General features: G+C 65.4%; 1 protein-coding gene across 1 annotated transcript; it reads left to right on the forward strand.

Annotated features, from left to right (window-relative positions):
* The first annotated feature begins 88 nt into the window (after positions 1–88).
* On the forward strand, positions 89–18,663 carry HELZ2 (helicase with zinc finger 2). Its single transcript, XM_053926459.2, has 21 exons — positions 89–550; positions 1,027–2,104; positions 6,289–7,457; positions 7,652–7,835; positions 7,920–8,027; positions 8,343–8,854; positions 8,944–9,585; positions 10,189–10,972; positions 11,192–11,267; positions 11,373–15,171; positions 15,337–15,467; positions 15,561–15,692; positions 15,768–15,902; positions 15,985–16,132; positions 16,254–16,370; positions 16,442–16,634; positions 16,802–16,936; positions 17,054–17,272; positions 17,404–17,560; positions 17,635–17,802; positions 17,894–18,663. The coding sequence occupies exons 3-21, from the start codon at positions 6,430–6,432 to the stop codon at positions 18,016–18,018; spliced, it is 8,793 nt and encodes a 2,930-aa protein (XP_053782434.1). The 5' UTR covers positions 89–550; positions 1,027–2,104; positions 6,289–6,429; the 3' UTR covers positions 18,019–18,663.
* Positions 18,664–19,020: the final 357 nt, after the last annotated feature.

Here is a 19,020-nt window from a genome sequence, read left to right on the forward strand (position 1 = left end):
GCGTCACCCACAGCTCATGGGAGGCCCCTCGGTCTCCTCTAGTCTGGGTGGCTGCTCAGCCTTGTCTGCCCTCATGGCCGGGACATTTCGAAGAGCAGGCAGGTCACCGTGGACGGTCACCCTGCAGTGTTCCCTGGAGGTCGGGCCGAGGTTTTGCATTTTGGGTTAGAAGTGCCCGAGGGGGCTGTGCCCTCAGTGGGCGTGGGCCCGGCGGGTCCACCTATCCCAGCTCTGTGAACTGAGCCCGCCACGGGCTGGAGAGGGTGAGCCCGCAGCCTCTCCACCGGAAACTCACTGTCTTCCTTCCTGACAAGGAGGCATCCTGGGGAGGCGCTTTGAGACGACATGAATATTCTGTTTCGATCATAACGGGTGATGGCCCCACAGAACCCCCTCTGCACTGACTGACGTGGCCGAACAGCTCCGGAAGGACCACCGTGAACCAAGCGGGGGACGCGGGGACCCAGCTGCGGGGCTGAGCAGGAACCTAGTCTGCGCCGGGCACCTGGGCCCTGGATCCATTTGGATCTCGAGCTGGCAGTGCTTGCAGGTAGCTGGATGGAGGGCGCGAGGAGGGCCAGGGGCCCGGGCACCAGGGAGGAGAGGTCTCATTTCATGGAACCGGGAGGCATGGGAGGACTAGGGGTGGGCAAAGGGTTTGGGCCCCGCTGCCTGCCCGCCTGCCATTTTTGGGAGGGTGGGGGTTGTGTGTGCCTGGAGTTCAGGGGATGGATCCCGCTGCAGGTGCCCCAACTGGTGCCACCAACACCTGGATGATCATTGAGGCCGGGAGGGGGACAGTCACTGTGCAAACAGCGTCGGGTCTGTGGGTGACGTGGGGCCCTGCCCACACCTCATACCTATTTGAACAGGGGAACAGTCTCGATGCGAAACCAAACACATTGAACAAGAGGAAATAGGTCAGTTGCCTCCGGTCCCGGCCGCACAGCTCACTCCGGACTCCTGTGCCTGAGCTTTGCTGTGCGCTGTGGTTTCAGCATTGGCCCTTGTCTTTTCCAACTCCAGGCTCGTTGCTGTGCACCTCGATGCTCTCCTTTCATGGGTTGTCTCGGGGAAAACCTCACTGCAGGACATTTGAGACGCCTCCCCACGCCTGGCCTCAGGGTGGGCGTGCCAGGTGAGGCCAGGGCAGACATGGCGCGCAGGGCACGGGGCTCGTGGCCCGCTGAGCTCAGACCAGGCCCTGCGTGGCTGGTGGGGGGCCCATGCCGGCCTCTGCAGGATCCCCGTCCCAAGGTCTGTGTCCCCCCAAGCTGACCGGGGCTGAGGGTCTGTGCGCTGGCATTTCTGATTGGGCTGCCCATCCACAGAGGTGGTTTCTGACTCTGGCCTTTGCTGGTCAGAGAAACATCCTGTGGTTCTGACTTCTGTTCCCCTAAAAGTGTGGCGATGCAGGGTTGAGCGTGAGGGCGCGCGTCTGGCTGTGGGCTCCCCCGCTCGCCCACACACGCTCGCTGTGCTTCTGTGTGGCTGCGCTGGCACACCCAGCCACAGATGTTCAACCACGGCTCTCGAGAAGAGGAAGCACCTCGACCCATCACACCTTTCGGTTTGGGTGGTGCCACCGGTCCCAGTGTGAGAGATTCTCATGTACCAGCCCACAGTCTGGACCGAGCAGGAGGAGGTGAGTACGGAGCTCGGGCAAGGGGGCCTTTGGAGGGGGACCCTCAGCGAGGCCTCACCCCAAGATGACCCAGAAACACACCCCACGCCCGGTATGGCTCCCGCCACGTCTGTGGTCGATTTTGTTCTCTGTTTCCGTCTTTGATCGGTCTGCTGTTTCGTTCAGTGTGAAGTGTCGGGTGGAGACCCCTCTGCTCTGTGTTAGGTTCAAGACGCCAGCCCATTGCTGGGACGGAATCGTTAGAACGAAGCCCTTCTAACAGGGTCTGTGGGATGCCCCGCCTCTCCCCAGTGGCCCGAAGTGCCATCTGTCATCATGTGTGAAGCTGCTGTGTGCCTGCGGCCTGTGTTTGGGCGCCCCTCTCTGCTGCCCCGCCCCTCGGCCCAAGTCTGCCCCAGGACTTCACTCACCGTCCTGTCCACGCACGCACAGCGTCTGTCTGTTTGAGTTGCGGGAGAGGTGGGTCTCCTCCGTTACTGCTTTTCTTTTTGAATCCACTGAGTGACAAGTGGCGGGGGCGCACCAGCGCTTCAGGTCGGCGTGCACAGCGCTCGGGTTGACGCCGTCATACTGGCGGCCTGGCGCTGGCTGCCACCCCTGTTCCCGGGGCCAGTCTCTCAGCGAGTCTGAAGTTCCCAACACAGGATCGTTGGGGGCTCTTCTCGTTTCAGGTTTAAGTCCCGAAACAGCAGCCCGCTCCCCCGCCACTGCCTCTGCTCACCCAGCGGCTGTGTGTTCTGTCTGAGGGGCCTCACCCAGCCCACCCAGGCCCATCTGCGCTGTGTAAACGGCAGGGCTTCCTTCCTTCTCACGGTCGAGCGATCTTCCAGCGCGCGTGGGTGTGATGCCCTGTTTGCTTGCTTATCTGGTGGCCTTCGGGTGGCCTCCGCACCCCGGCTTCTGGGAAGGGCACTGCAGTGCTGTGGGGCTGCAGGTGGCTTGGAATCTTGCTTTAATTCCATGCGGATAAACACTCAGGAGTGGAATCGCTGGGTCTTAAGGTAGTTGTATTTCTAATTTTTTTGAGGACCCTGCACGTGGCTTTCCACTGAGGCTACCCTAGCCGGCATGCGCACCAGCAGTGCACGAGGGTCCGTTATGTCCCCCACGTCCCCCACATCCTCCACATCCTCTCTAGCACTCGTTTGTGTTTTTTTGATGAAGTCCAGTCTGACTGGTGTGAAGGGATATCTCATTGTGGTTTTTATTTTTTAAAGATTTTATTTATTTATTTTTAGAGAGAGAGGGAAGGAAGAGAGGGAGAGAAGCATCCATGTGAAAGAGAAACATCGATTAGTTGCCTCTCACATGCTCCCTGACCGAGGACCAAACCCACAACCCAGGCCTGTGCCGGGACCAGGAATCAAACGGAGACCTTTCGTTTTGCAGGGCGATGCCCCGCCCACTGGACCACAGCAGTCTGGGCTCCTTGTCGTGCTTCTTTGCATTTCCCTGAGGATTTGTTTCTTTTCATTACCTAGTGGCATGAGTCCCTTGTGTACGTTGGATGCTACTCCCTCTGAGATACAGGGTTTGCAGGTTGCCTGTCCCGCCGACCGGTGGCCTCCATGGCCCTGCGACGTGGCCTTGCTCCTCTATCGCATCTGTGTTGCCGTGCTTTCGGAGTGGGATCCAGGAGCTCGTCCTGGACCAGCACCAAAGACCTTTCTCCCGGTTGGCTTCTAGGAGTGTGGTGGTGTCGGGTCTTACCTTCCAGTGCCTGATCCGTGTGGAGTCGGTTTGGGGGGTGGGGTTAGATGGGGGTGGGCGTGGTGGTGGTTCCCGTTTCCTCCTCCCGCCACCATCAACGGAAGACCCTGCCTTTTCCCCGTAGTGCGTTCTTGGCGCCCTGTCAGAAATTCGTTGGCCATGGATGCGCGGGCTTATTTCTGGTTTCTGCTGTCCGGCCCACGGGCCCATGGTTCGGCACCACCCCATTCTGATGACGATAACTTTGTAACATAGCAATCCAGGAAGTAGGAGGCCTCCAGCTCGGCTCCTCCTCCTTCCACATTGCTTTGGCTACTCTTTGGGGTCTTTTGTAGTTCAAGATAGAGTTTAGGATCTCTTCTCCCCACTATGTCTATGAAAAATGCCTTCCTAAAATAAATCTCGGAATGCAATATTTTGCCGCGTGTCATGCACACGCGTGTAACGCACGCCCATGTTTTTGGCCCAAACTTTCAGGAAAAGAAAACTCTCGTTTCACAGTATATAGACACAGAGTTAGTACCACCCATGTATCATACGCTCCTTTATTTTCCCCTCAAACATTCGGGCAGAAACTGCTCATTATTCAAAATACACCATCGCCTGGAACCGCCACCTCTGTGTGAAGTGAGTCCCTGGCCGAGGGCAAAGGGTCTCATCCCTCGTCTCGGGGCCCCGCTGTGCGTGTCAGGAACGTTCCCGCCTCCTTGCCTGTCTCTGTTATGCTCATCCCTAGCTCTTTTGTTGCTGCTGGTATTTACAAAGTATTTCCCTCTATTTGGTTCTGTGGCTGTGGGTGTGGAGGCTGCCGGCCTGACTGTGAGCGGCGGTGTGCCCGGCCCCGTTCTTGGCCTAACTGGGGAGCTTCTGTGTTGTCCTTCCCAACAGGAAGCTGACCTTGGGTGGGTGCAGGTGCCTTTCTTCTTCCAGGGACCGTCTGGCTGTCACCATCATCTAGGGCCGTGTGAGGAGCCTCCCCAAGCCTGGTGGCTTGAAACAATCAACATTCGTGATCTCGGGTTGGGGCAGGCTTGGCAGGTGGTGGCTCAGGCTCGTCCATGAGGATACACTCCAGCAGCTGTGCGCTGTCCCGAGGGGTGCCGCCTGCGCCCCCCCTCACCAGCACCGGCAGCCAGGGCTGGCTCTGGGCAGGTGGCCTCAGGTCTGCGGCCTGCTGGACCATCACCCACAGGGCCAGGAGGCCGCACAGTGTAGGGTCGGTTTCTGCTGTTCACACAGGTCATCCTGTTCAGGGTTCAAGGGGCTGGACCGTGTGACAATGTGACTCTCGGGAGGGGCTCCCTGGGGTCCTGTGTGTAACGGTGGAGGTTGGTGCTTTGCCGGCAGTGAGGCGCTGAGCCTTTGCCAGGGACCAGGACCCTCGGTTTTCTCAAGCGGGGTGAGGGTGGCTGGTGCCCAGGAAAGCCGGGGTGGGGGGACATCACATACTCACAGGCTGCTCGGGGCTGCGCTGCTCTCCCTGCGGTGCAGAAAACCGTCCCAGCGTCTGAGGCTGTACACAGCCTCAGGGCCTCCCCAGGTAGGAAGAACCCCCCCAAGCAGGAGACTCCCAGGTAGGAGGGCAGGTCCCCCAGGGCCCAGACTGGCTGGTGCCTCCCAGGGGGTGGGGCCGTCCGGCGGGGGCCGCCCCCCGGCTCGGATCGCGCCCCTCCCGGGGGCACCCAGCCACCGGCGGCGGCTAGTGCCGCGCCCCCTCCCGCCCGGCGCGGGCTCCCGGGCGCACCCGCCTCGGGCGCGGGTTCGAATCCCGGGCCCTGGGGGGCGGGCGGGGCGGCTGCGGGCGGGGCGGCTCCGGGGGGGCGGGGTGGGGGCGGGGCGGGGGCAGTGAGGTAATTTCCGCGCTCGGGCGTCAGAGGTTTGAGTCACCCGGGGGCAGAATCGAAAGTGATCGCGCGGCGGGCGCGGCCAGATAGGGGGTAAGTGCGGGGATGCGGGGTCTCCGGCGCGGAGGGGGCGCCCTGCGCCCGGTGGGTGGGGCGGGCTGCTGGGACCCGGGCGGGGGTGGCGGTGCTTGGGGGCAGGGGCCCTCGCCGGGGCACCCCGAGGCAGCCGCGGGGATGGGGACTCAGCCGGGATCCCCGCCGACAGCAGCGCAGCTTCCTCGCCGGTGCCGGGCGGAGAGGGGGACGGAGGGGGGCGGGGTGGGGGTACGGGGTGATCCCTGAACCACAAGGTCCCAAAGCTTTGGCCCCGCCCCACCCGCTGCCGCTGCCCCTGTTTCTGAAAATCCGCCCGGGGTCTCGACCGGCCCCTCTGGGGGGCGGGGGACGGACTCAAGTTTCCACTTCGGAGCCGGCGGGCGCTTGACTCCGGGCTGACCTCCAGTTACTTCCTTCCAAACCTCATCTTTGTGTCGCCTGAGTTTCCCCTCGAAGTTCCCTTCGGAGGAAGCTGCAGTGTTGCTAGGAACCTGTTCCCTCCTCTGATTTAGGGCTCCCCCTGGGGAAACCCCAGATCCCTCTGGAGCTGATGCAGACGGCCTGCCTGTCCCCCGCCCCCCGCCCCAGCCCCTGCCCTGCGCAGGTCTGCACACTGGGTCCTCCCTGCCTCCCTTGCTGCCCTGGGGGAGACACCAGTCCTCTGCAGACAGGCGTGGAGAGCACTGTTCCAGAGCCAACTGTCCCTTCACAGGACAAGGGTGCTGTGCCTCCAGACCAGCCAGGAGATGGAACTTATAGGGCCTTGGGTACAAGGGCCCCAGGAGGGGGCAGGGGTGCAGCTGATAATTCCCTGAGCCTCCAGGGTTCCTATAGCTGGGGCAAATCCCGCCCCCCCCCCCCCAATTGCAGCTAGCTGGTTCCTTCTGAGCGGGGCCCAGAGACCCTTCAGAAAGGGAGGGGTCTGGTCTGGGTCAAGGTCAGTGGGCCAGCCCTCGTGGACCTAACAGCCCTCCACTTCTGTTCTGTGGCCAGAATTCTCCACCGGCTTTGTTTCCTTGGCCCCTTGCTGAGGGAGAGGCCCCACGTCTGAGCCTCCACTCGCTGGTGGGGGTGGTCTAACCTTGCACTTGGCTGCTTCGGCCCCAGAGGACCAGCGGAACCTGTGAGCCCTGAATGCCACACCGCAGGGCCAGGCCAGCGTCAGAGATGGTGTCCCTGGCGCCCGGCCCTTTGCCCACCAGCTCCATGGCCACCATGGAGCCACGGCTGGCCAAGCTGTACGCCCAGCTGGATCTATGCCTGGGCTGCTCCCGTTGCACCCAGCGCCTTGACGAGAGCACCTACCTCCTGCACCGGCTGGAACACGGCTGCTCCCGGGAGGTCCTGCTGGCCCGCTTCAAGCAAGCCCCCAAGAACGGGGTCTGGCGCAGGGTGGGCCGCAGGCCCAGCTTCCCGCGGCCGGCGCGGTACCAGGTCTGCCGCTACTACAGCAATGGGCTGGGCTGCCGGCGGCACCGAAACCAGTGCACCTTTGCCCGAAGCCACGAGGAGGCGCTGGTCTGGACCTTTGAACGCGAGCACAACGTCCACCGGCTGTGGCTGAAGGCCAGGGTGCAGGGCGGCAGGGCCCTGAGCACGCCGGGCAGCCCCGCCGACACCATCCGTGAGGAGTTTGGCGGTCGCTTTCAGCTGCTCTGCTGCCACTGCTTCCGGCACTGCCCCCCACGCATCTGCCCCCTGGACCCCGAGGGGCGCTGCCCCAGGCACGGCACCTGCCCCTCGATCCTGGCGCACGTGAGCTCTGAGGGCCACCACAAGCAGCAGGTGGTGGAGGTGCGGCCATGGCCCCAGAACCGCCGGCTGCTGGCCTACTGCCTGTTTGTGGAGCGCGGGCTGCCGTGCCGGCACGGGGTGTCCCGCTGCCAGTTCGCCCACAGTGCTGTGGAGATGGCCGTGTGGAAGGCCGAGCAGCTGCACGGGCTCCGTCGGCCTGAGCTGCTTGCACCCCCGGTCCGCAGAGGCCCGATTCCTGCTGTCCAGCTGTACTGCAGCGCCTGCCTGGTCACCTGCCACTCCCGGGAGGCCTTCGAGAACCACTGCTCCTCCCAGGAGCACATGAGGATGGTGGCCCTGGACCAGACCGTGGTCTGGGAGCACCGCAGCCCTCCCGCCGGGCTCTCCACCTTCGAGCTCTGCCCCAGGTGGGGACAGGGGTGTCGGGCTTGGGGAGGGGGACGACCCGCCTTCTGTCAGCACCAGGGGCTCCATGTTCCCTCTGTATGACTGGCTAGCAGCCCATCTGCCTAGGGGGGCAAGGGAGGTCCACGGAGGTGGCTCGTGCCAGCCTGGGCTGGGGGGTCTCACCCCGGCGGCCTGCTGACTTCCCTCCTCCCAGGCCCGACCTCTGTGAGTATGGGGCCGTCTGCACGAAGGCACATTCAGAGCAAGAGCTGCAGGAGTGGAGGCGGCGGGCGCGGATGGTGGAGCAGCGAGAGCAGGCGGCCTTTCAGGAGGGGCTGATGCCCTACCGGGAGAGGCTGCTGGCCGAGTACCAGAGCAGTAGCGAGGAGATCCTGGTGGTGAGTGGGGCCTCGTGAGGGGGCCGGGGCGGGCCGGGGCCGGGGCCGGGGCCATCCTGCTGACCGCCTGGCTCCCTCGTGCAGCTGGCTGAGACCGTGGATGGCGTGGCCATCACCTGCCACCAGCCCCTGGTGCATCGGGCTCAGGAGAAGAAAATGCAGCATAGATGGATGTTTGTTATCCACTCTGAGGTGAGTGGTCTATGTAGCCCTAAGTTGGCGGGAATTGGGGCCGCAGCCCCACGCAGCGTCCCTGGGTGGGTGTGCCTGGCCCTGTGGGGTGGTGTTGTGGGGTGTCTGGCAGGGAGTGAGGGACTGGGCTGGTTACCGCCATGAGCTCCAGGACCCAATGCTGCCCACCCCCCCCCCCCCCCTTGCTCAGCTTCCACGGGGCCCTCTGTGCAGGCCCTGGGACCCTCCCCCACGCCTTGCAGAGAGGCCAAGATGGCCGGGGCTCCAGGAAGGGTCTGTGTGCCTGGGCCACCTCACTGACCAGCTTCTCCGCAGGAGCCCCTGAAACACGTGGCCCTGCTCAAGCAGGAGCCCGGAGCCGACTTCTCGCTGGAGGCCCCCTGCCTGCAGCCGGGCCAGGTCTACGCACAGGGCGAGCGTTTCTGCGTGCGGGACAGCCCAGCTGAGTTCCAGGTGGGGGTGCGCGTGCAGACCGCCTCCTTCGGCACCTTCGAGCAGTGGGTGGTGTTCGACTTCGGCCGCCGGCCAGCTCTGCTGCAGAGGCTGGAGCTGCAGCTGGGCCAGGAGCAGCGCCCAGGGGCAACCCCGGCCCCCGGCCCCCACGAAGAGCTGGAGCGCTGGCACACTGGCAACCGCCACGTGGTCCCTGGTGTGGAGCGCCCGGCAGAGCATGCAGCCCTGATGGCCAAGTACAAGGTGCCAGACCTGGCTCTGGAGTTCCACCGTGGCGGCCCGGCTCCGGGCCCCGTCTCTTGCTCTAACTACCGAAAGAGGATGCACCAGTTTCTCTACGAGGAAGAGGCTGCTCAGCAGCGGCTGGTGGCCAAGTGCGTGGGGCTGGCGGGCAGATGGCTATGTGAGGGGGGCTGGCCGCAGAACATGGCTGTGGTCAGCTAACCCGTGTTCTCCCCACCAGGCTGAACCTCCGGTGCTCCGTGTCCCTGAAGAAGTCCCTTGAGACGCCAGCCCTGGGCATGCTCTTCCCCCCACCAGGAGCCCTCTACGCTGAGGTCCCCATCCCTACCTCCCTGACACCAGACACGGACCAGGGCTTTCTGCTGTCCCGGGCAGTCAGCACAGCGCTGGTGGCCCCTGTGCCCGCACCTGACCACACGGTGTTTGAGGTGCAGCTGGAGACCCGGGCTGGCTCAGAGCAGGTGCGGTGGCTGCTGCTGCCCGCCCACTGCTGCACGGCCCTGGGGCTGCACGCTGAGGCCAGCCCCATGCTAGAGGTGCAGTTCCAGGTTGACCCGCTGACCTTCCGCCACTGGCACGAGGCGGTGGACGCGCTGCCCAAGGAGCAGCTGGTGGTGCCGGACCTGCAGGCCTGCACTCTACCCCGCCCGAGGCCCAGCCCGCCAGCCATGCACGGCAACCGCAAGCAGAGGCTGGCCATCGAGTTCATTGCAGGTGGCAGCCCAGGGGACACACGGCCCATTGCCCCTCTGCTCATCTACGGCCCCTTCGGCACGGGCAAGACTTACACACTGGCCACAGCCTCCTTAGAGGTCATCCGACAGCCCCATGCCAAGGTGCTCATCTGCACGCACACCAACAGGTGAGCCCAGAGTTGCTGTGGCCCTGCTGCCTGGGCCAGGCAGGCGCTGCGGAGGTGGTGCCACCCCACAAGAAGAAGGGGGCCTGGGCCCAGGGGTGTTGGCTGGGTCCCAGGTTCACTGAAGGAGTGCATGCGAGGCTCATTCTAGAACGGATGGGCCCGGGCAACCTGGCCATTGGCAGGGTGGAGCCTGGGCTGGGCTGCCCTGTGCCCCCCGCCCCGGGGGCGAGTCCCAGTAGGTCTGATCCTTGGGACTCTCCCTGATAGCCTCTCAGGTCCGCGCTGAAAGGGACGGGGGACATCTGTGCTTTGGTCCCAGGCTAGGTGTGCTGGGTGTCGAGAGTCTGCTGTCCGGGTGTGGGGCTGTGGGTGCCCCCACAGAGGCCCCAGATGGGGGGTCGTGGGTGGGGCATGGCACAGCCCACCCGCACCTCCCAGGCAAGGGTCTGCTGTCGTTTTCAAAGAGACACAGCTTCAGGCTTGGTTAGGGCCGGCTTGTGTCGTCTGCCTGGCTGGAAGTCCCGGCCTCCAGGCAGGGCCGGGCACACAGTAGGTGCTTTAACAGACAGTCGCCGAGGTCCCACATGACCTTCTGCTCTTCAGTGCGGCCGACATCTACATCCAGGAGCATTTCCACAGCTATGTGACGAGCGGCCACCCTGAGGCCACACCGCTGCGGGTGATGTACACCGACCGGCCGCCGAGCCAGACGGACGCCGTCACGCTGCAGTACTGCTGCCTGACCGAGGACTGCCGGGCCTTCCGCCCTCCCACGCGCGCCGAGCTAGAGCGGCGCCGCATCGTGGTGGCCACCACCTCTCAGGCCCGGGAGCTCAGGGTGCCTGCTGGCTTCTTCTCACACATCCTCATCGATGAGGCCGCCCAGATGCTGGAGTGCGAGGCGCTCACCCCTCTGCGCTACGCCCTGCCCAGCACCCGCGTGGTGCTGGCGGGCGACCACCTGCAGGTCACGCCCCGGCTCTTCAGCGTGGCCCGGGCGCAGGCGGCTGGCCACACGCTGCTGTACCGCCTGTTCCAGCTCTACCAGCAGCAGACGCACAAGGCCGCCCAGCACAGCCGCCTCATCTTCCACGAGAACTACCGCTCCACAGAGGCCATCATCACCTTCATCTCACGGCACTTCTACATGGCCAAGGGCACCCCCATCCACGCCCGTGGCAAGGTCCCGCGCCACCCCCAGCACTACCCACTCATGTTCTGCCACGTGGCGGGCGACCCGGAGCGTGACCTCTCCCTAACGTCCTGGCTCAACACGGCCGAGGTCGCGCAGGTCATCGAGCAGGTGCGGCAGCTCTATGACACCTGGCCCCACTGCTGGGGCCACCCTGAGCAGAGACACATCTGCGTCGTGTCCCACGGCGCCCAGGTAAGCCCCGCCGTAGGGCAGATCCCTCCACTGCCCACCAGACTTGGCCCCCCTCCTGGTCTTGCAGCCTTGGTTTCCCTTTCTGTACGAGCGGCTGAGGAACTCCTCTCCCAGGGGCGTGTACAGCACGGACCCCGCGTGTAGTGCCGGGGCTGGGTGTGGCTGTGGGGGCCCTCCCTGCGCCCCACAGGCCCAGCCCATGTGGCCGTGTGTCTCCAGGTGAGTGCGCTGAGGCAGGAGCTGAGGAGGAAGAATCTGGGCCAGGTGTCTGTGGGCAGCTTTGAGATCCTGCCAGGTATGTGATCAGGGTGAGGAGTGGGGGGTGGGGGTGGGGGCTGGGACCCACCCTTCCCAGCCCCCAGCCCAGCCCAGCCCAGCCTGACTGTGCTCCTGCCTGCAGGCCGGGAGTTTCGGGCAGTGGTGCTGAGCACGGTCCATAGCCGCCACAGCCTGCAGAGCCCGGGCGTCCCCGCCCTCGAGTTCTTCACCGACGCCCGGGTGCTCAACACCATCATGACCCGCGCTCAGTCCCAGGTGGTGGCTGTGGGTGACGCAGTGGCCCTCTGCTCCTTTGGGGCCTGCAGCAAGCTCTGGAAGAGCTTCATCCGCCAGTGTGTGGAGCACCGCAGTGTCTTCCCCGGGGACCTATCGCTGGAGCACATCGAGCAGGCCGTGGTGCAGAGGCAGCGCTGGGCCCGCCACCGGCGACCTGTGGCCCCACTGGCAGAGAGAGCCAGGGCAGTGGTGTCCAGGAACACTGTCCCAGAGGAGGGGGCAGCTGTGGCCCCCGCCAGAGAGCCTGTGGCCGAGGGTGATGCCTTCCCAGCCAGCACCTCGGTGGCCGTAGAGAAGGCCACACAGGGGGCAGAGACCAGGGACACAGCTTCAGAGTCTGGGTCAGGAGGGTCCCCAGCTGTGGGGGATGTAGTGTCCACAGGGAGCTCGGCCAGCATGGTGGCAGGGGTGGTGGCCACGGACCTCGAGGATGCTGACGACCCCGAGGACTCCGAGTCTGACTTCTGGTCCTTGGATGGGGAGCTCAATGCCGACGACTCCATCCTGCAGGAGCTGCTGGACGAGAGCCGGAAGGTGATGGTGACGGTGCGGGAGGACGGGCTGCTGGACATGGTGGCCAGGCCGGCGTCCCCACAGCAGGCCCGGCAGTACGTGAACCTGCCGCGGGATGTGCTGCGGCACCTGCTGCGCACAGAGCCCGGGCTGCACCACAGGTGCACCTTCCTGCCGGAGACCTTTGAGCGGGCTACCGCGGTGCCGCTGGATGCCGCGGGGCCCGGCCCCATTCAGCTCCGGGGCCGCTTGCACTGCGGGATGGCCTTCAGTGGGGACGAGGTGCTGGTCAAGGTCCTCGGCGGCGAGAGGGCCCCATTGGGGCGGCCGCAGGGCCGTGTGCTGGGCGTGCTGAAGAGGCGGCGCCACGAGCTGTGCTTTGTGTGCCGCATGGACGAGTGGGACCCGCGTCTCCTGACCCCCATCGACGGCTCCGTGACCAAGATCTTTGTGGCCGACCTGAAAGACCCGTTGCAGGTGCCTGTCCACCGCCTCCTAAAGGGCCGCGTGCAGAAAGTGGGGTACGAGCAGCTCTCGGCCCAGGACAGCCGCCGGCGGCTCTTCTGGGTGCGCATCGTGGTCTGGCGGGAGCGCTTCTACTACCCGCTAGGCATCGTGCTGGAGGTGCTGCCCGAGGCCACCACCTGGGAGCAGGGCCTCCGCATCCTGGACCTGGAGTACGGCCTCCGGGAGCCCTCGCCAGACCCGGCCTCGGTCTCCAAGGCACTGCAGAAGTACCGCGAGGAGCTCAGCTGGGCGCCCGGTGCCCGGGAGGACTGCCGCAGCTTCCTGACCTTCACTGTGGACCCTCAGGGTGCCAGCAACCTGGACGATGCCCTCAGTGTGCGGGACCTGGGCCCTAGGTACGAGGTGGGCGTGCACATTGCTGATGTGGCTAGCTTCCTGCCCAGGGACGGGGCGCTGGACGTGGAGGCCCGCAGACAGGGCATCGCGATCTACGCCCCCAACCGGGAGCCCACGCCCATTCTGCCTGCTGGCCTCTGCCATGACGTGCTCAGCCTCCTCCCAGGCCAGGACCGCTTCACCATCTCGCTCTTCCTCACCTTCGAGAAGGGCAGCAACCAGCTTAAGGGCCGGCGCTTCGCGCCCTCCATGATCCGCTCCGACCGCCAGCTGTCTTACGAGGAGGCGGAGCAGGTGATCAGGGGACAGCGGGGGGCTGGCCTGGAGCTGCCTGCCTGCCTGGACTCCGTGGATGCCTGCATTGTGGCCGCGTGCTATTTTGCCCGGGTGCTGCGCTGGCGCCGTCTGCAGGCTGCTTGTCCCTACGAGCAGCTGGATGAGGACGGCATGCTGGGCTTCCGCGTGGCCCACGCCATGGTCAAAGAGTACATGGTCCAGTTCAACAGCCTGGTGGCTGAGTTCCTGGTGGGCAACGAGCACACCCGCACGGTCACGCCGCTGCGGTGGCAGCCCACGCCCAGCAGCCGCCAGCTGGATGCCGTGAGCGAGAAGCATTCGGAGCTGGTGCCCCTGTCGCTTCACCTGAGACAGCACCTGCGTGGCCACGTGCCCCCTGACACGCAGATGCACCTGCTGGCCTCCCTGTGGAGGCTTGTCCGGCACGCAGCCCAGGCCCAGGACGCTGACTTGCTGGTGGACCTCGTCACCACGGACGACATGCATCCATCTCTGGCTGCTGTGTGCCTGGACTTCCGCAAGGCCCTGGGCCGCTCAGTCTTTGGCCGTTCCAGCCAGGGGGAGCAGCAGCCAGCCAGCCACTACTCGCTGCAGGTGGAGTGGTACACCTGGGCCAGCTCACCCATCCGCAGGTACATGGACGTGGTGCTGCAGCGGCAGATGCTGCTGGCGCTGGGCCATGGGGGCTCCTCCTACTCTGCCAGGGACATCGACCGGCTCTGCCAAGACTTCAGCCGCCAGCACGGGCGTGCCCAGAGCTACCAGCGCCGGGCCTGCAGCCTGCACCTGGCCACACAGCTCAAGGCCCAGCCGCGGCAGAAGCTGGGCTTTGTGGTGGATGTGGAGCCGGGCGCCCGCTGCTTCAAGCTGTTCTTCCCAGCCAACCCTGAGACGCTGCCTGACCCCTGCCCTGTGTTCTACCGCTGCCTGCAGCTGGCGGAGCACCCGAGAGACCTGGCCAGCCGGCCGGGTCTGCGGCTGCAGTGGCGACGCCGCATCTACTCCGTGCTGGAGAATGGGCCGTGCCCTCCCCTGCCCGGCGTCCTGCTGGACCCGCACACCTGGCCTGTGGACACCGCCCTGTGGCAGAAGCTGCTGACACTGGTGGAGGAGCAGCGGTGGCCCGAGGCGGCTGCGCTCGTGCGAGAGCAGGGCACTGCCACGCAGCCGCAGCGGGAGCTGGGATGTGTGTCCCGCAGTGGCTGCAAGCACTTCGTGGAGGTAGCCCGGGAGCTGGGCGGGGGGGACGCACTGCAGGTACAGCTCACTGCCACACTGCACCGGGGGGTCCTGGCGCCGGCCCTGCAGCTGTGGACCGTGGTGCCAGGCCTCAGCCTGTGCCTGGAGCATGTGGAGCGGCCGGGCGACTGCTTCTCCGGCCAGGTGCCCCAGGCCGGGCGGGACAACTTCAGCCACGTGGAGGACTACTGCCGTGTGTGGCAGCCCTTCTGCTCCCTGGAGTCGGCCACCAGTGCTGTGGCCGAGAGTGAGGCCGTCATGCTGCAGCATGTGCGCATAGCCTGGGACGCGGCACGCACTGAGCAGGGGCAGCTCCGCGGCAGCTTCCGCCTGGACGCCATCTTCCTCCGCGAGCACAGCATCGACATCGGCTTTGACCACTGCTACCTCTGCATCCGGCTCGAGGGCCTTCGGGCTGTGCCTGCCGCCGCTGCTGCCGGGGACCCATGCCCCAAAGCCAGCCCTGGCCAGCTGCCCCAGGCCATCCCGCCCCGCGGGCCCAGCAGCCTTGGCCCGGTCCTGAGCATCGACCCTGACACCTACACCTGGGTGGCCCATGGGCTGACAGAGGACTTGGACTCAAATAAAGAGGACCCGGCTGACCGGCGAGAGTTCGCCAAGCAGGTGCGCTTCTTCATCCACCACATGGCCATGGAGAAGGTTCCGGAAGAGGTGCTGAGACCCGGCACCACATTCACCATTGAGGTGCTGCCCAAGCAGCTTCCTGACATGTGAGTAGCTTCTACCTGGCAGGGGCGGGGCTGGCGAGTGGGGAGGGCAGAAACTCACTGGGCTCCCTCTTCTGGGTGGGGGTGGCGGGGGGGGGGGGCAGCGGTCCCTCCCAGGAGAGTCCCGTGGGAGTTCCGGTGTCCACCTCTGCCCGCACATGCCCCCAGCCGCAAGGAAGAAGCCGTGCGTGGGCTGAAGGATGCATCCCAGCTGGTTATCAACATCGCCCTGGGCCACCCCATCCCCCTGCCCCGCCACCCTTCCCGCCACCCTGCTGGCCAGCAGCCCCTCCGCAGAGGTAGGTGGGGGGCCCTCCAGCTTCCCTGAGCCCCGGCCTCCGGCCCCGGCCTTCCCCGAACCAGAGCTCAGGGAAGCCTGGCCCCTTCCTCAGGGACCCCCAGCAGGTTCCTGGAGCTCCAGGCCTTTGACATGCCCGGAGGCGGCCGAAAGCTGAACCCCAGCCAGAACACGGCTGTCCGAGCGGCTCTGAAGAAGCAGTTCACCGTCATCCAGGGCCCGCCAGGTGGGGCCCACGTCAGGGGCCGGGGGCACCTGGGCAGGTGGCGGGGGGCTCCGCTCACCCGCTCTCTGCCCACAGGCACGGGGAAGACTGTGGTGGGCTTCCACATCGTGTTCTGGTTTCATAAGTTAAATGAGGAGCTGCCGCCTTCCGGCAGCCCTCCCTGCATCTTGTACTGCGGCCCCTCCAACAAGTCGGTGGATGTCGTGGCAGGTGCGCTGGGCCGTCCGGGTGGGGGCTGTGCCCAGGGGTGCCAGGCCCGGGGGACAGCCACTCATAGCCTGCCCACCCACAGGCATGCTGTTGAGCAGGAAAGCAGAGCTAAAGCCCCTCCGCGTGTATGGGGAGCAGGCAGAGGCCACCGAGTTCCCGGTGCCTGGTGTGAGCAGCAGGGGCCTGCCCAGGAAGACCCCTCGGGAGGGGAGGCCCAACCCAACCCTCAGGTGCAGCCTGTCAGCCATCTGTCTGTCTGTGGGGGGAGGCGAGTGGCCTGAGCTCTCCGGTAGTCCTGCTGTGGGCCGGTGGGCAGCATGGGGCTTCACGGAGGTCCCCCCCACCCCCCAGGAGCATCACGCTGCACCACCTGATCCGGCAGCCCCCCAACCCCTGTGCACAGGACATCAAGGCTTTCGATGCTCGGCTACAGAGAGGGGAGATTCTCTCCGATGAGGAGCTTGCTTCGTAAGTGGCCGGACCCCGGAGCTGCCTCCCGGCGTGGGGGTCCCTGGGTGACGGATGGCCTCCCCACGCAGGTACAAGAAGGTCCTGGCGAAGGCACGGAAGCATGAGCTGGGCCGCCACAGGGTCGTGCTCTGCACCTGCTCGTGCGCAGCTGCGGCCAGCCTCAAGGGCCTCAACGTCCGGCAGGTCCTGGTTGACGAGGCGGGCATGGCCACGGAGCCCGAGACCCTCATCCCCCTGGTGCGGTTCTCGGGGGCTGAGAAGGTGAGGCGGTGCCAGCCAGGTGCTCCAGGCAGGTGTTGCCGACGCAGGTGGGGGGCCAGCCCCTGGGACCTGGGGAGCGTGCGGAGGGCCGATGGAGGTAGGGTGGCAGCGGCCGTGGGGTGCCTCTGGGTCTGGGGTAGCAGGGCCACACCTATCTGTCCCTCCAGGTGGTTCTCCTCGGAGACCACAAGCAGCTGCGGCCTGTGGTCAAGAATGACCACATGCAGAGCCTGGGGCTGGACCGGTCTCTCTTCGAGAGGTACCACAGGGATGCCTACATGCTGGACACGCAGTACCGCATGGTGAGCCTGCCCGGCTGCCCCACCTCCTGTTGCTCCCCACCCCCGGCCCACCCGGCCTCCTCCTGGGGCCCAGGCGGGCTGCCTTGGCTGGCCCCTGGCTCACGTTCTTCCCCGCAGCACAAAGATATCTGCGCCTTCCCCTCCATGGAGTTCTACCAGCAGAAGCTGAAGACCTGGCAGGGCCTTCGGCGACCGCCCAGCGTCCTGGGCCACGTCGACAGGGAGAGCTGCCCTGTCATCTTCGGCCATGTGCAGGGCCACGAGCAGAGCCTGCTGGTGTCCACGGATGAAGGGAACGAGAACTCCAAGGCCAACCTGGATGAGGTGGAGGAGGTGGTGAGTGTCCAGCGGTGCCCCTTGCTCCTGGAGGGCTTCCTGGATGAGGTGGTGGAGGAGCTGAGGGAGCAGGTGGCACCGGGTGAGGGAGGCACCAGGGCTGGTCTCACTGGCGCGCCTCTGCCCCTCAGGTCCGCATCGCCAAGCAGCTGACCCTGGACAGAACGGTGGACCCCAAGGACATCGCCATCCTCACGCCCTACAACGCACAGGCCGCGGAGATCAGCAAGTGCCTGGCGCAGAGGGGCGTCAAGGGGGTGACTGTGTGCTCCATCACCAAGAGCCAGGGTGAGGCTGCGGGCTGGTGCTGGGCGGGGCTCAGGGCTGAGGTGGGAGGGGCCTCACCATGACCCTGTCCCCAGGGAGTGAGTGGCGCTATGTATTGGTGAGCACCGTCCGCTCCCGCCCTGAGAGCGACCTGGACCTACGGCCGACAAAGAGCTGGCTGAAGAGGTTCCTGGGCTTCGTCGTGGACCCCAACCAAGTGAACGTGGCCATCACTCGGGCCCAGGAGGGGCTCTGCATTGTTGGTGAGTGCTGCGGGGGTTGGGGCAGGGCTGCCCCCGGGGGTGGGCCACCGGCCCGCACTCCGGGGCACCGCTGACTGCCCCCCTCTCGCAGGAGACCACCTCCTCCTGCGGTGCTGCCCACTGTGGCGCCGGCTTGTGGACTTCTGTGAGGCCCAGGGCTGCCTGGTGCCTGTCGGCCAGGTGCGGGTCCGAAGGAGGTCGGCTGTCTCTTCCTGAGGGACCCGCCTCTGCTGCCCAGCACCCTCGAGCTGCCTCGGCCCCACTCAGTGGAACCTCATGTGCCTTCCATGGTCCCTGCCAGCCCCCAACGCCCGCTGTGGCCGTGCACAGTGCCCACCTTCTGAGGTCTTGGCTGTCCCTAGCAGGCAGCACGAGCTTGAGAGGAAGCAGGAGGGTCCAGCCCCACCCTCCCGGCTGACCTGCATTTGCTGCCATCCAACCACCCCCACTGGGCGCCGGCCGTGGGGCTCATCTTTATTTCCTCTTTTTAAAGAGACCAAACCCGGTTTCTGTCCTGCGGGGACGGGGTCCTCGGTAGAGAGGACCCAGCTAGGTAGAGGCCCCTTCTCTGCTGCCACTGCGGGCTCACTCGGACCCACAGCCCCGTGTCCCCCTGGAGTCCCCTCTCGACCTGCGAGGCCCCTGGGTCTCAGTGCAATTTTCTGCCGCCCCCACGGGCTGGAGGACACTGCGAACTGTCGTTTACACCAGGAAGCCCGGCTCCTCACCATGGGCGGGGGCGGGGCTGTGTTTGTGTCTGTCTGATACTGGTGTTTTGTACAAATCAAATCTTTACATTCCAATTTTGTATCTTATATGATCGCACATTAATTTTATTATAAAGGCTGCTCTGCTTTGTCACCTCTGGGTGTCTTCAGGTCTGTCTGGGGCATCAGGAGAGGCCCAGATGCTGTGTCCTCTTGCTTTGGGCTGTGAAGTGGCTGCTGAGGCTGTGAGGCTGCAGCTGAGGACACAGCCCCTGGCTGAACGCCAACTGCCTGGCCAGAGGAAGCTGCAAGGCCAGCTGGGAGGAGAGGCCACTGCTGAGGGCTCTGCCCAGGTGCACAGGCCTGCCCAGCTCTCTGAACTATGACCTTAGGCAGGTCTGGACCCAAAGTCTAAGTCCGAAGTCCCCCAGGCTGCCAGCAGGTCCTTTGCTGTCTGGAACCTTGGGCCCCACATGTGCCAACCTGGGCTACTCACATGTGTGTGGCCGAG

This window comes from Desmodus rotundus, chromosome 6 (assembly GCF_022682495.2).
Source record: "Desmodus rotundus isolate HL8 chromosome 6, HLdesRot8A.1, whole genome shotgun sequence".
Classification (NCBI taxonomy): Eukaryota; Metazoa; Chordata; class Mammalia; order Chiroptera; family Phyllostomidae; genus Desmodus; species Desmodus rotundus.

What these genes read in the sequence shown, in the direction of transcription:
- HELZ2 (XM_053926459.2), top strand. Translation starts at nt 6,430, where the DNA reads ATGCCACACCGCAGGGCCAGGCCAGCGTCAGAGATGGTGTCCCTGGCG. An exon ending in CAGCAGCGGCTGGTGGCCAA is followed by an intron (nt 8,855 to 8,943) that starts GTGCGTGGGGCT and finishes TCTCCCCACCAG; the next exon opens with GCTGAACCTCCGGTGCTCCG. An exon ending in CAGCTTTGAGATCCTGCCAG is followed by an intron (nt 11,268 to 11,372) that starts GTATGTGATCAG and finishes TCCTGCCTGCAG; the next exon opens with GCCGGGAGTTTCGGGCAGTG.